The sequence below is a fragment of the Salmo trutta genome, chromosome 10 (assembly GCF_901001165.1).
Source record: "Salmo trutta chromosome 10, fSalTru1.1, whole genome shotgun sequence".
Taxonomy (NCBI): Eukaryota; Metazoa; Chordata; class Actinopteri; order Salmoniformes; family Salmonidae; genus Salmo; species Salmo trutta.
The window spans coordinates 26799885-26815687 of record NC_042966.1 but is presented as its reverse complement, the minus strand read 5'-3'; the positions used below and the strand labels follow the sequence as shown (position 1 = coordinate 26815687).

The following is a 15803-nucleotide window of genomic DNA, read 5'->3' as shown; positions in this document are numbered from 1 at the left end:
GAGCCATTGTACAGTGCACATGTCTCTATTGTTATTGTCACAGGCTGCATGACAAAAACACAGTTGGATAATGTACTGTTGTTCAATGTGCAGATTTCTTTTCTTTTTTTTGATCTGGTTAAACATTGTTTCCATGTAGAGCAATGTCACTCTGTAATGTAAATCTATGATTCTATTCGACCACATATGGAGCAACATCTGGTGTGTTCTCTCCAAGATAGACCTGAACCACTAAGCAGAAATACTGTATGTGTGTATGTAGGTAGATATGTATGTATTACAGTACCAGTCAAAAGTTTGGACGCACCTAATCATTCAAGGGTTTTTCTTTATTTGTACAATTTTCTACATTGTAGAATAATAGTGAAGACATCAAAACTATGAAATAACACGTATGGAATCATGTATTAACCCAAAAAGTGTTAAACAAATCAAAATGTATGTTAGATTCTTCAAGGTAGCCACTCTGCCTTGATGACAGCTTTGTATACTCATTGCATTCTCTCAACCAGCTTCACCTGGAATGCTTTTCCAACAGTCTTGAAGGCGTTCCCACATAGGCTGAGCACTTGTTGGCTGCTTTTCCTTCACTCTGTGGTCCAACTCATCCCAAACCATCTCAATTGGGTTGAGGTCAGGTGATTGTGGAGGCCAGGTCATCTGATGCAGCACTCCATCACTCTCCTTCTTGGTCAAATAGCCCTTATACAGCCTGGAGGTATGTTGGGTCATTGTCCTGTTGAAAAACAAATGATAGTCCCACTAAGCGCAAGCCAGATGGGATGGTGTATTGCTGCAGAATGCTGTGGTAGCCATGCTGGTTAAGTGTGCCTTGAATTCTAAAGAAATCACCGACACCAGCTCCTCCATGCTTCACGGTGGGAACCACACATGCGGAGATCATCCATTCACCTACTCTGTGTTTCACAAAGACACAGCAGTTGGATCCAAAAACCAATTTCCACTAATATCCATTGCTCGTGTTTCTTGGCCCAAACAAGTCTCTTCTTCTTATTGGTGTCCTTTAGTAGTGGTTTCTTTGCAACAAATCGACCATGAAGGCCTGATTTCACACAGTCTCCTCTGAACAGTTGATGTTGAGTTGTCTGTTACTTGAATTTATTTGGGCTGCAATTTCTGAGGCTGGTAACTCTAATGAACTTATCCTCTGCAGCAGAGGTAACTCTGGGTCTTCCTTTCCTGTGGCTCTTCTCATGAGAGCCAGTTTTATCATAGCTCTTGATGGTTTTTACGACTGCACTTGAAGAAACCTTCAGAGTTATTGAAATTTTCCGGATTGACTGACCTTCATGACTTAAAGTAATAAATGACTGTCGTTTCTCTTTGCTTATTTGAGCTGTTCTTGACATAAATTGTCACAACACAACTGACTGGCTCAAACGCATTAAGAAGGAAAGACATTTCACAAATTAACTTTTAACATGGCACACCTGTTAATTGAAATGCATTCCAGGTGACTACCTCATGAAGCTGATTGAGAGAATGCCAAGAGTGTGCAAAGCTGTCATCTAGGTAAATTGTGGCTACTTTGAAGAATATGTTTTGTTTAACACTTTTTTTGGTTACTACATGATTCCAAATGTGTTATTTCATAGTTTTGATTTCTTATCTATAATGTTGATAATAGTAAAAATAAAGAAAAACCCTTGAATGTGTAGGTGTGTCCAAACTTTTGACTGGTACTGTGTATCTATATAGACATACACGTACGTGTGTGTGTGTGTGTGTAAGCCCAGGATCCTTCCATTATGTTTAAATTAAATATCGAGGAGTAGAGTCTGCACTACATTTCATTACCATCCCCCTTCCAGAGCGCTTGTCATCCTGCTGATGCTTAATACCTGGAATGGGAAATGTCCTGCTACCAGGGTAATGCTTACTGTACTCAGTAACTCCATATCTCACTCAATAGGAACTATGCAACTGGTCATATGACTGGCAGTCCCTATTCTCAGCCAATTGGTCCATCGCTGTATATTTGCAACATCATTGAACATTCTGGATGGTGTGACTTGTGGTCAGGTTTTCAGATCGCAAAGGGAAGGGTTGATGATATGATCAATTATTCCAGTTCTTGCCAATGATGACCACATGAACGTTCATTTGGATGAAGCCTACTGTTGCTGTACAACATGACTACCATTTCCATGTGGCGTAGTCTTGGATAATCAAGAGCTGCAGGGGTCAGTTCAGTTCAACTCTAGATAAACACTCTGAACTGTCCACAGCAAACCCTCGCTCCCTGACTGACCACACAGACTGTTTTCAGTTCATCTGCTGATGTATGATGAATTGGGCCTCAGGCTCAGCTGGGGAGCTAAGAGCTTTTCTCCACATGAGTCATGCCAGTGTGGCCCATATCATCATATAGGCCCACTGTAGTCACGTCCACCGTCCAAACCCTGGAAGCAAGCCAGAAGAAAGTCTGACATTGATCTATACAGTATGTAAGTTGAGTTTAAATTAAACATTACATACCGTCAGCCAATAATTCTCACTCCAATGATGTCACTAAAAGATGGAGAGATGAAAACACCAGACCCACAGAAGTTTGTCAATGTTATTCCTTCCAAATGTGCTTAGGTGAATGGATCCTCCTGTTGGATCCTCCTGATCTGCCATAATGACTTTGAGGCTGTGGTCTTGCCTCTTTGTGTGGGGACAGAATAGCACCCCACTGTGCTGTATGTTGAGCTGTTTTAAGTCAGTGAAGTGAATGTCACCGTGGATTAATAATGTGTTTTTGGCCAATAGAGAATGTAATGTCAGTGTAAAAGTGAAATCAAAGCTTTCAATTGTGTGCAATTCCAAAGTCAACGCACACAGGCCTATTTTGTCCCTTGGCTGATGACATACAGTCGTGTTTGTCCACTCCTTGCCACTGTGTTATTGATGTGTGAAGTGTTTGGGAGATTTGTACTACTGAGGCAGAGTTGTCCTAGCTAGGGCACTACTCATGCACTTTCGATGGTCCTGCACTTTAAAGCAATTCAATAACGGTCTATTGATGTTTACTAAATATCCCTAGCTTTGATGAATTCCTTTAATTAATGGTGGTACTAAATGCTTCCCCAGAAAATAGATGAGTAAATGACGCACTTTAATACTCTATTGTGAAAATCTGTTTTGTCACAGAATACTGAAGGTTTAATCCTGTTTCACTGCTATCGCCTATGTTTCCTGTAATTATTGAGAGCTTGACCATTCTATGAAGAAGCAGGAAATCCATTTTTAATAGAAAGGGTAATTATTGTCTGAGTGCTACAATATTTATGCAGGAATGATTTAAAGGGGATATTGCTGATCAACAAAAGTAGACGAAGATGATGAATACTACAAGCCAATGAAAATGAATTATATTCAAAAAACATAATGAATATTTACCTAAATATATGTGCATATGCTATTAAGGTACATTTGTTTTTGTGTACTTATTAGAAAGTACATGTGACTATAGTTCTATCAGGGTCTTCACTTTTAGGTAAGACACATGATTGTGATTTTTTTTACCGTTTCTTTTCCCCTGAAAAAAACATTGTTGTTCTTGTGTATGTTTGTGAGATCACTAGTTCTGTGCACTGATCACTGTCTGAAAGATTCTGACATGCCATAAGTATGTTAATGATGCTAATAACAATGCTCTTTTGTTCTGAATTGTTATATTGATAGACACCAAGAAGTATGCATGATACAGCCTTTTCAAAGTAAACACTTCAAAATCAAATATATAATATCTTAAAATTATTGTCTGTTTGCGGTATATCTTAATTAGTCATCAAGTCCTTGGATGTGCTCTAAAATGTTCTGTAAGTGTAGTGTTACTAAGCAATGTCTATTAGGCCATATTTAATGTTATTAATACCACCATGGCCAAGTAGAGAGCAGATGACTCGTGTGTGTGTGTGTGTGTGTGTGTGTGTGTGTGTGTGTGTGTGTGTGTGTGTGTGTGTGTGTGTGTGTGGTGATCCGTTATTGCTACTCTGAGTGATTTCATGAACCAATTATAATCAGGAGAGATGGAGGGCTGTTAATCCCCCTCCCCCCGTATTCAGTTTGAATCAGAACTGCTTTAGAGTTTCAATTCTCAGGTTGAAATTGTATGATCTACAACTTACAATAAGATAAAATATGACAAAAGTTGTATTTTATTTTATTGCCCAGCCATGTATTAGATATATTCTCAGTGCCTTTTACATAGAACATCTCATTTTCTTACCAGGCATTTCATGCCAGTATCATGTGGCAACTTCAGATGACTTCTGAAGAGAATATCTAAAATATATATAATTTATTCAAGATGGATAAAAAGAAAAAAAGACAGTTCTTGAAATTATTATTTTCTCACTCCAGGATTAGATTACTAGGTTTATTGTTCAACCCTTACAATATTTGGTACTTTAAAGCAATCTACTAGAAAAGACAACAGACATAAACTATATCAACGGCCAAGCCATATCCAATTCCTGAGGCCAGATAATATATATATATATCTTTTTTATCATCATTGGCCATTTATCATTGCCTGAAATGTCTTTGTGTCAATCTGATGTCACTGTAATTCCCTAGCTTCTGAGAGGCAATGTTAATTTACCATTGCTCTGTAAAATTAAGGAGGTCAGTTGATTGACAGCCCACTCAGTCTATTGCCACATGCCATCTTCTTTCCTTCTGGTATTTGGTGGCAGGTAGCCATTAGTGTTGGGCCAGTAACCGAAAGGTTGCTGGATCGAATCGCCGAGCTGACAAGGTAAAAAAAAAAAAGGTCGTTCTGCACCTGAGCAAGGCACTTAACCCACTGTTCCCCGGGCAATTAAGACGTGGATGTCGATTATGGCAGCCCCCAACCACCTCTCTGATCCAGAGGGGTTGGGTTAAATGCGGAAGACACAATTTAGTTGAATGCATCGTTGTACAACTGACTAGATATCCCCCTTTCCCTATTTACTGCTGTTTTCAGACCCATAAAGCATATAGAGCGCCAATACCACGGTACCACTCGTTCACCCGCCTCCACCCGTAGCTGTTAATGGACAAACTGAGACTGCATGCAAGTAAGTTGGCTAGTCAGGCAGCCCAATGCCCATTGGGTCCTTTTATAGTTAGTAAAAAGCCAACACATTTTGTGAATGTTTTTCATTCAATTCAGCCTCCACTCTGCATTAGTGATCAAGACTGCTGAAATACATTTTTTAATATGTAATCTAGAAATTTTGGACACCATTTGTTAATAATTTCCATAGTAAAACGCAGTGGAAGATTTACAAGATGTTAAAGTGTAATGACAGTAGCAAAAAAAGAAAATGTCTTTCTGTAGGCCTATCGTGCACTCTGGCAATTGAAAGTCTAAAGTTGGGACCTGAAGATGTATGATTGAGACAGTCAAGGAAATGAACTTTGCTGACCTCAGGGCTTCATTATTCGCTATTAATAATACAATATGGTGCTATCAAAATACTAAAAATGATATTGAAATAGAAATATTTAATGTGCTCAATCAACGGTCAGAAAAGTTGTCAAGACTAATATTAAGGGTAGTTGGTAAAATGAAAACTAGTTCCAGAATGGTGTATTTGACATTGTACTAATATGTAAATAGCTAATGTAAGCTGGACCAAACTTCCTAACGTATCAGATTAATTCTATACAAATTTAATTTAAACTATGTACAACACACAAACTGCAATGTATGACTGCTCTGGGAATGTTGTAGAAACTGCTTCTTGTCCTGTCTGTGTTTTTCATCAGTGGAGGAAAAGTGATTGCTGTATCGTGCGTGTTTGTTATTTCTCCTCATTGAGTGTGTATGTAGCCTATTGTGAACCTTCCCTCTGTGATCTTCATGTTAACAGTCCACCACCCTGATGACGGACTTCGTGAATCGTATGTATACCATCTGAGTTTACACCATGTTGCACATCTAATAAATGTTAACGATTTTATACACCACCAGTGTCAAGAGTTTATGTAAGCCTTAAAGGTTTACAAAGGCTCCCTTAACATTATACACCTTCTAAATGATACTTTAGATAGTGACCAACATGGGCATATCGCGCTAGCGCCCCCTGTGGGCTAGGAGTATGGTGCATGTCTAATGTGCTGTACTGTAGGTAGTGGGTGACAGTCTGTTTTAAGGCTGCTGAGTCATCAACTAATGTCTGTTACATTACCCTGGGATGTGACAAGCATTACACATCAAGTACAAACCCTTTAGTTCCCACTGGCCATGTACATGCAAGGAGCTGGACCTTAATTCCATACACACAACCATTTGATCTATACTGTAGCTCCCGTTGCATGGAAATCGAAACGTATCCATTAAGTGGCATTATTTTACACACACATCGGGAAAGCTAGAGAGGTGTGTGTGTGTGCGCTTATACACACACACACGACTTAACAAGTATACTGTCCAGAATGGGCAGATTGGAAATCAGACAGTGGATTTCTTTGTTAGAGGCTATTTCTGTTCCATGACAAAACTGGACTCTTTTCCCCTGAGAATGACTGCATATCAATGAGAGCAAGCAGGTCAGGAAAACTGATTTGAATTGTTTAGTTACAGCCATCATTAAAATCCAAGCTTTATTTCTCATTGCATTCCTTGAAGACTCTTAATTAGCAAAGAAAGTCCACACCTCTTATATAAATGCATTTATTTAAGTTAATCATTTTTCCTCATTCAGTTAAATTTGCCATAACTATAAAACAATGAATTACAAGCGCTGTACAGTAGACCAACTCACTAGTAACTGCTGTTGCTTACAGTATGTGTATATGTACATAGACAAACGTACTGTATATACAAAGATATACACTTAAATGTTACCTCCATGCTGCCTCCCTTGCCACTGATTTGAATCAATCAACCTAATTTTCCTACAGCAAAAAAATAGAGGAACAAACCGTATTCAATATCCCAAATTACAATTTCTAGTGATCAATAATTTGGTTTATCATTCAATGCACGTCCCTCACCTAAACTTGAATCACAAATTGTATTGACAACGCAAATCAAATAACTTTGGCACATTGTGCTATGTAAACATTTCATCCAATTAAAATGTGGCTGTAATTCTAAGATTATTTTTCTCCGTAATTCCTAGTGAACAGCAAACTTCATTTTCACACAAGTCTTACTAAAAAGGCTTTATTCAATACTTGAACAACCGTTGCCACCATGTAGACAATGTTCACACAAGCAATCCCATTTAGTACTATAGGCCTCTAACCATCTGAACTTTCACATTTGAATTGTTACAATTGACATGATCTCTGAAATTGTTACAATTTCAACAGTGACGTGATGGCAGACAGCGCTCATTCCATGTGCAACTTGTCATAATCCTAACCTCTCTCACATGGGAGGTTACAACACCCAATTCTCATGATCCCATAGTCCTGCTCACTCAGATCTCACACTCTGAACTGCAGATACTGCAGGTAAAATATGGGATGTTACCTCTATCCCCTGCTCCACATCTCTTACTGTGGGATACCTCATCTCTTTGGCATTTTTGAAATGCAATACCTCCACACAAGTTAGAGATGGGAGCTGTTGCATCTGTTTTGTCGTTGTGATGCTTGTTTCTATACTGATGGTGGTTGGAGTCTCCCTATGTATAGGAAAGTTTGACCAGAATGGTGTAGAACAAAGGGATATATGCATATATAATGGGGGCCCACAAAATACAGACAGCAAATATTACTGAATAATTAGTAATTTGCTATTCTAGAATAAATTAATCTATTGAAATTGGGGGCATCCCAACCGAGACAAAAACAATGCCACGTCAATGGATGAATCTTTGCTTTCGTAAGTCGTTCTAGGCGCCTTTGGCCATCACATTAGCGGTGGGTTCTGCTGCCCCTCAGAAACGAACAGTAACGTTTAAAGTACCACATAAATCACAAGCTAATGTATTAACCCAATCAGAATACACCCGAAGCAGATGCGAGCTAAATGCACAACAATGATACTGAAATAAGAACATCTTATTGCTTTTCTCCCTTGAGTCCAGTTAACTATAGCCAAATGACCTGCCCTCCTTCAAGAAACCTGTTCACTAGCGCACAAAAACACATTCCCCTTTACAGTATGATGGATATCAAAAAAGGCAAAGACATCATTCACAAAGCATGCGTGCAATGTCGAGACAAACAAAAGGACAGAAAAAAAAGACGCTCAAGTATTGGTACAACATGCAACACAAGGCCCTCCCATGTAAATGCTGTCTTTGTCGCTTACCTCAGATGAAGTGTACTTTTCTAAAATGGCAAATCACAAATAGTGACAATAAGGACTCCAATGTATACATACACTGTGTGTGAGAACATTTCAAGAACACTTGTAGAACTTCTAAGAATGGAAATGACGGTTCCAACATTACCATTACTAATTTGTATGAGGTTGTTACCATGGTAACACCAACACTGAAAAGGGAGAAGAAAAAAAAAGAAAATCGATACAGTAAGTAGATACGTTTTTACTCACAAGAGCACAGTCAAGCAACGAGAATAAAGAATTATCAGTTAAATTTACTGTGTAACTTAGTTGATTATTCTACAGTATAATTGAACAAAAAAATATTAAATGTCTGTTACAAATAAATCAAACTTGGACACTGTACTGCTTTTGCAAAAAAAAAAATACATGAATGAAATATATATAAAAAAAAGTTTTCCATTCAATTGTGATGGACAAAATAATGAGTCGTAGCAGCAAGTGCTACAATCTGATGACCCAGCAGCGATACATCCACACCCTTGACAACTCTTGGCCCCTCAAGTATCCGTGAGAGACCCGCGAAGAGCACCCTTCTGATCAGACGACGCACCTTTTTACAACACGTGTGACGGGAGCAGGAAGAAAATTCTGTATAATTGTAGAAGAAAAAAACGGATTTTGTTCTCTCCATCTCTTTACTGTTCACTGTCAGAACAGCCCACCAATCAGTAGAGAAGTGTTTCAGTGAATGAAAGGAACAGTGCGTAGAGTCCTTTCCCTTCTACCAGCAGGACTTTCAAGGGGCCAAACCAACAAACCATACCAAAACCATCAGCTTTCTTCCTGGGCTGTCTCGGTCTAGTCAGGGAACCTCTATGGAATACGTCTTTTACATTCAACAAAGAGATTACTTGAGAGAGAAAAAGGACAACAAAATAAGTCACATCCATTTCAGAAACGCAGTGAACTTCAGTGGAAAGAGACATTTTAAAAGAACACGTAAAAAAAGAAAAACATCCAGAAAGTTAATTCCATTTCACCTGCATTAAGAAAAATAACATTCACTTTCCAAAGAGAAGGACTAAAGATGAAACACTGAGGTATATAGTTGAATGGGAAGCATCATCATCACACTTGGTCTGTAGTTTCATATCCTTCCCTCTGTGTGTTGTGGCCCCTCCGGGGGCCTCCGTCTGTCCGTCCATCTGTCCGTAGTTGTTGCTGGGTGGCTCTAGTCTATGTGGCTCCGGGGAGGAGAGCAGGAGGTGGTGGTGGAGGAGGTGGTGGTGGGGACACTCTCTCTCTAGAGTTGGAGGTTGAGAGTGAACTTCCACTGCTGGTTGAGGTTGGGGCTGCACACCTCCACTGTCAGCCCTCCAGTGCGTGCACTGTGGCTGTCCAGGCACAGGTTGCTACCCACGTGCCGCAACTTAGAGTTGCTCTCAATCTGCTCCCATTTCTGGAGACAGGAAGGAGGAGGTGGGGGAAACAAGGGTGACAAATCAGTCACAGGTTTGTATGTACTCTGAGTACTATAATCACTAATGGTTTCAATTGACAGTGAGTTTATGGTGAATTATCTATAGTGCATATCCAAAGGGATCACCCCAATCCATCATAATCCACATTCCATGACAAAACCAAATGAATGTTCTATTACCATGCTAACTGCCGGACTGCGGTTAGTCACTTTCCTTTACTACTAGTGCTTTCTGATCGATCTGATCCGTGGTGCTCAGCTCACCTGTCTGCTGTCATTTTCCCTGCAGCCCTGCAGCTTGATTTGTGAACCTGCGGTGCGGTCTACCACCGTCAGACAAAGGTCCATGTGCTTTACTGACTTGTCCTTGGTCAGCGCCCATTCCTGTGGACAAAGAGTGGGACACAGTGAATTTGCTACATTGGCACAGTTCAGGTACTCCTGAATTATTATACAGATCCATTTTTAAAGTGTTTGTCTTTATCAAGTGTGAATATGTGATGTATACATGTTGTATGTTGAAAATCACACATATTTACACCAACAGTGGCTAGACTCCCAGAATCCCCTCCTCCAGCTTAGTATATGATCAATATGTTGTGGTAAGTGGGACATCAAAATGGATTTCATCAGTATGAATCGGAGACACCCAATCAAAGCATTAGTTGACTGTCCAGTACAGTACCTGACCAACTCTTTGACATGTGCACTGGGACCCTCTGAAAAGCTACGGCAGTGTTTTATTTATAAAGTAAACCCACCTCATTGTGTGTTACCCAGCCCAGTGCACAGCTTGGTTATGTGTAATGGATCTGAGCAGTACCTGAGCCCTGAATGATACCTGATTTCCCCCAGCGTTGTGGCATTCGTAGACCCCCACCACTCCGTCTGCAAAGTGTCCCAGCGTGTCTAAGCAGTTACCTCCCTGCTGCAGAGCGCCGAAGGCAATGTCCTGATGGTCAGGGACCCTGAAGGGCCAGACACACAGCACAATTCAAGGGGATGTCAAATCACAAGATGTGGGTATATGCCACCCACTGCAGTCTTTCCCCTAGTTTAATTTGTAAGTGGAAAGCAGCAAAGGCCCCCAAACTATGTCCTGCCTATATAATGGTAGGGGAAACAGTCAACAGTTATGTCTTTCCATTCAACTTTGTCCGTTTTCAAAGCAATATATTGCTGGTCCACTGTGGTGGTGTGGTCTCTCTACTTACCGCAGCTCAGGGTACACGTTCTCCAGGTACCACTTGAATGGCTGGCAGCCCAGCCTCTTCTTCATTTCCATTCTGCTCTGAATGCTGCCAGACACACAGAGAGGAAACCCATGACTCATCTAATTACCAGCCATCTCAGAGAGACAGACAGCCGCAGCATGACATCTGGAGGCAACTGAGATCACTACTATAACCTTCTGGAGGTGTCAGAAAAAGGGAAATGTTGATATTCTATACAAGCTCAGCAGGGCAGTCTGCGATGCCATCATGGGAAGAACGGTGTCTGAAAGGACACTTACTTGCCATAGGGCACGTTTCGGGCCGAGGGCACAGCGGCGTAGTAGAAGTTCTTAAACTCGTCCATCCACACCTCTGCTGCTCGCCTCGTGTTCCTGTGGACGTACAGACACCATGTTAGAATACTTAGAAAAATGTGGCCTTCCTGGTCCTTCCAGTCCTTGAAATAGTCACTGATTTGACCATTTCATGGTACAGTAGCCTAAAAGCTATAGGCAATGTTATTGGATCTGTTATTTCTTCAATGAAGGATGCCTGTCAAAATAATTTGAATGGGGCAAGAGAAAGTGATGAGGCGGTTCAAGCTTCAGAAAACACAGGAGGAGAGTGACAGTCCTCAACTATTTTGAGATAAGAGCACACATCCTAAGACTTGGCAATCTGTGGGGTTTCCAGTGCTGCGTGACAGACTGGCAGTGAAGGAACGTTCACTCACTCTCGTCGCATTGATGAATCACCCTGATGTGATGCATACTTGAACAGTGTTGACACTGCAGGGATGAAGCCGAGCTGAGGCTTCTGCTCTGACTGCGCCTCTATTTTAACGACTGCAGCTCAGCTAGACTTGAACAGCGGTATTATGATGTGAATTTCAGAGGAATGAAACAGGCCCTCTACGGGCTACAACCGCAAGTTATGTCATTTGATTGGCTAGCAGGTATTCACTCCGCCTCCTCAGCTTGAATTTCATTGGATCTTTGAGAACGGTGAAAATAAGGGTAAAGTTAGTGGTATAACTCAATTACCAGTTGTTAGCCTGTACAGTGGGTATTCTTTATGGCTCAAATACCAAAACCCTAATGTACCGGGACTCTGGTTGGTATATGACAGTATGTAGAATAGGTTTTTACACATATTGGACCGAAGAGGGCAGGCTTTAGCCAAGTCTAAATCACATCACAGGGACAATCAATAGTCACCTAGCAAACACGGTGCCGCTGCCCCCAGGAAAGGTATATGGGTGCTGCTTCCTGAAGACATGTCCCACTCGACTGCAGGGAATGATCTCTAGACTGCCGCCACACTGCCACACGCGGAAAGAGATCTCTGCAATGTCCAAACACAAAACACACATTAATATAACGGTTTATGGCAAGGTTTTAGAGTTACATTTCATTATGCTATAACTTCCCACGGTTGGTACCTTCAATGTCAATATTTGGTATTAGGATCCCCATTAGCTGTTGCAAAAGCAGCAGCTACTCTTCCTGGGGTCCACATGAAACATGACATTATACAGAACATTAATAGACAAGAACAGAACTACATACATTTGTTTTTTAAAGGCACACATAGCCTACATGTCAATACATACACACAAACTATCTAGGTCAAATAGGGGAGAGGCGTTGTGCCGTGAGGTGTTGCTTTATCTGTTTTTTTTAAACGTAGTTTACTGTTTATTTGAGCAATAGGAGATGGATCAGGGTTCCATGCAATAAAGGCTCTATATAATACTGTACACATTCTTGAATTTGTTCTGGATTTGGGGACTGTGAAAAGACCCCTGGTGGCATGTCAGGTGGATTAAGTGTTTGCATCACTTCTTCTTTTTAGAAGAAACAGTCTGTCTCTCCTCAACTCTTGGTTGACATATGGACATGGTAAACCAATCCAACAAAAGGTAGAGTGGGGCACACTCCCTCTCCCATTCCCTAGACACACAATGTCAAACAAGCTCAAGCGTTCCTAGTGTTCTGTGTCCTATTACCTAGATTCTCTCCGCCCCACACATCCATCATCATGTCGTACTTCCCCAGCAACTCAAAGTAGTCCTTGTCCATGACAAAGAGTCCGCCGGCAATCATGGGAGTCCTGAGAAAGAGGTAGGACCGAAAGTACAGTTCGTCAGGGTCATGAGACAAAACAGTGAGACAGACTAAGCAAAGTCAAGCTAAGTTCAGCTCTCCTACAGTCCTGTCATCAGCATGTGATGCACAGAGCCTGGCCCTGTAACCCGGCAGCAGCAGGGGCTGTGGTGTCCTGTCCTCTGGCTGTCTAGAGGGAATAATACACCACTTCTCCTCAGAGGCCATTTTGTTTTCAAAAGGAAGAAAAACATAATGAGCATCTTGAACTAGTCTGCTGTTGTTCTCTTAAATTAACTTTTGGGAAATCCATGGCTCCAGTGGAAGATTTCAGACTAAACAAATTATGAAAAATGACTTGAGTCACCCTTTGGGTTAATTACCATCACCTAGTGAAGAGGAACAAAATGCATTTTAGGAAATTAAGGGCCAAATTCAAATTCTAGCCTTTGGATATCGATTAAATGCTGCCCTCTGTTGGTAAACCATGGTTCACTGAGAGAATGCATCTAACATTGGGTTACTTAGTAAAACAATAATTTCTATGAGCTCATATTGATTGAACAAATCAACATTTTTGCCCTCTCTTCTGATCTACAAATGATAGAATTGCAGGAAAATAGGTCAATGTACTAAATCTACCCTTTAACGGCAATATCCCCATCAAATCCCTTCTCCCTTATCACCATACATAGTTTAAGACAAAGCTGGATAAGATGATACGAACATCTTCAATCACCTCTGCCTTTGTTTACTGCACTCGCCGATGTCAGGGAGAAAACAGGACATAGAGACTTAGCGGCTCAAAGACTCTGGGTCTTTTTGAGGAGCATTGGCCCGTATTCCCCAGAGTGCTCAGATCTGACGCTGCACACTGATACTGACATCTAATGCTGCCTGCCTCAGCATCTCCTCCAGCGGGCCCAGATGCGTAGCTATGAATTATTAGTAGAGGTGAGGCTGGCAGGAAAGGGCAGGAGAAAGAACAGACAGAGCAGAAGGTGGCTTACTTGATTGGAGCAGTGGGGTTTCCTTGACGCGCCCTCCTCTGCTCCAGGGTCATATAGTCCCACTTGAAGACCAGGTTCCAATCAAATCCTAGAGGTGGAAAAACACACACCAGGTACAGATTAGGTTTCAACTAATTTCAAGTGAATAAGAGTTGAGTCATTTTGACAACAGGAAAAAGCCGTGTTGGTTGTCAGATGTGATTGTATTCCTACTAAAACTTATATCACACACAATGCCTATCTGATAGATCACATATCTGTGGCATTCCCTCTATTTTCTTATGGCTGTACATAACACTTCTCATAAGCCATATAGAATACAAAAGCCATTGGAATGCACAACGACACCGTGCTAATGTTATCTGCCTATATCCCTGGACGAATCAATGAAATAGTTTCCATTCCAAAGGGCATTCCCATTTTCAAGATTTTTCATGTACTTATTCGATTCTTTGCTTTCACACACATGCGCACGCATAGCCAGCCAGCCAGCCAGCCACACACCAAAAAACCTAGACATCTTTGGCAGAAGGTGACATTGGGCACCGAGTGGAAAACTGCAATGTGATTTTCCTAAATGCCAGCCTGCCCTAGAGAGGAAAGGAAAGCTGCTGGCGTAGATGAGTGGGATTTACCTCCTTTGAGATCGGCCGAGGCGCCTACGTACTGGAAGTTGTCCATGTTGATGACGTCGATGATGGGGGAAACAACTCGCGTTTTGTCCTGTGGGAGAAGTAAGAGATTAAGATGGGACACAAAGATCCAGAGTGTTCCGCCAGGCCCCTCTGCCACCAAAACTGTTCATTTAAACCAAAAGAAGCCAAAAAGTATTTTATGGGTGGGCATGAGGTAGGTGGTCTCTCAAGTCAAACCAATTGAGAGACTGTCCACTGGATCTGAATTCAGCATTACTGAAGGACTGAAATATTCAGTTAAACCACTGCATAATTTCAAACCAGGCACTGGATAAAAGCTATAACAAAGTTAGTCCAAAACAGATCTACGGCGAGTCAAACATTTGCCCAAATTTGTACTTAGGCTCATATATTTAACGCCGCCAGAACACAAATAGATTTCCAAGAGGGAAGTGGATGATTTGCTGAGAGTGACATAATCAGATGGATTGAATCATTTCAGAACTATTCCAAGTCTTTTGTTGGAACAACAGAGAACTACAGCAGTGACAGTGTTCCATGGAAGATTGGTCAAACCAACGGTGAGTTAGAGCTCATTAAATCATATTACTTAGTTTTTCCTAAACTGTGTTCAGACCCGACAGCAGTAAACAAGTGTTGAAGCCAAGTGTATGCAGTAAAAAAAATAATGGAAAACTCAGAGGGGTTGAAAGGCTGTGTTGTTCTGTGTGTGTGTGTGTGTGTGTGTGTGTGTGTGTGTGTGTGTGTGTCTTTGAACTGTCCTTGCTGGCCAGGTTCCCAACAGGATGCACGTCCTGGTGCAATGCACTTGTTTGCTAGCGGAAGGTGCGGTAGCTCCTCCCCACAACTGAGTGACACGTACAGTAGGTAATACTATTATAGCTTGTCGATATTGCATTCTTTAGCAACTCTAGTCATGTTTACCCTACCTGGCTGAACCCCAAACTGTCCCTCTGTCTGTGTATCCATTTAAGAACCTTCAGTGTGTTTAACGTTACCTGTGCTCGTCTCAGCCCCTCTGAATCACCAATGTCTGTCAGTGTGTTTATCCATCAGTCTGTCTGTCTGGCTGCCCCCCTGCCTGTCCATCTGC

The 15803-nt window shown here is 41.3% G+C and overlaps 1 protein-coding gene across 2 annotated transcripts in view; it reads right to left on the bottom strand.

The window, feature by feature from the left end:
- Positions 1-6657: 6657 nt before the first annotated feature.
- Positions 6658-15803, bottom strand: part of galnt2 (UDP-N-acetyl-alpha-D-galactosamine:polypeptide N-acetylgalactosaminyltransferase 2) — a 95837-nt gene continuing 86691 nt past the window's right edge. The window contains exons 8-16 of one of the 2 annotated variants that reach the window (XM_029765131.1): positions 14690-14777; positions 14055-14142; positions 12948-13051; positions 12157-12283; positions 11239-11331; positions 10940-11023; positions 10549-10693; positions 9990-10109; positions 6658-9704 (exon numbers count right to left, since the gene is read on the bottom strand). In XM_029765131.1, coding sequence (XP_029620991.1) covers positions 9549-9704; positions 9990-10109; positions 10549-10693; positions 10940-11023; positions 11239-11331; positions 12157-12283; positions 12948-13051; positions 14055-14142; positions 14690-14777 — 1005 coding nt within the window. In that variant the 3' untranslated portion in view covers positions 6658-9548. The remainder of the gene's footprint in view (positions 9705-9989; positions 10110-10548; positions 10694-10939; positions 11024-11238; positions 11332-12156; positions 12284-12947; positions 13052-14054; positions 14143-14689; positions 14778-15803) is intronic. The other variant, XM_029765132.1, reaches the window with a different exon arrangement.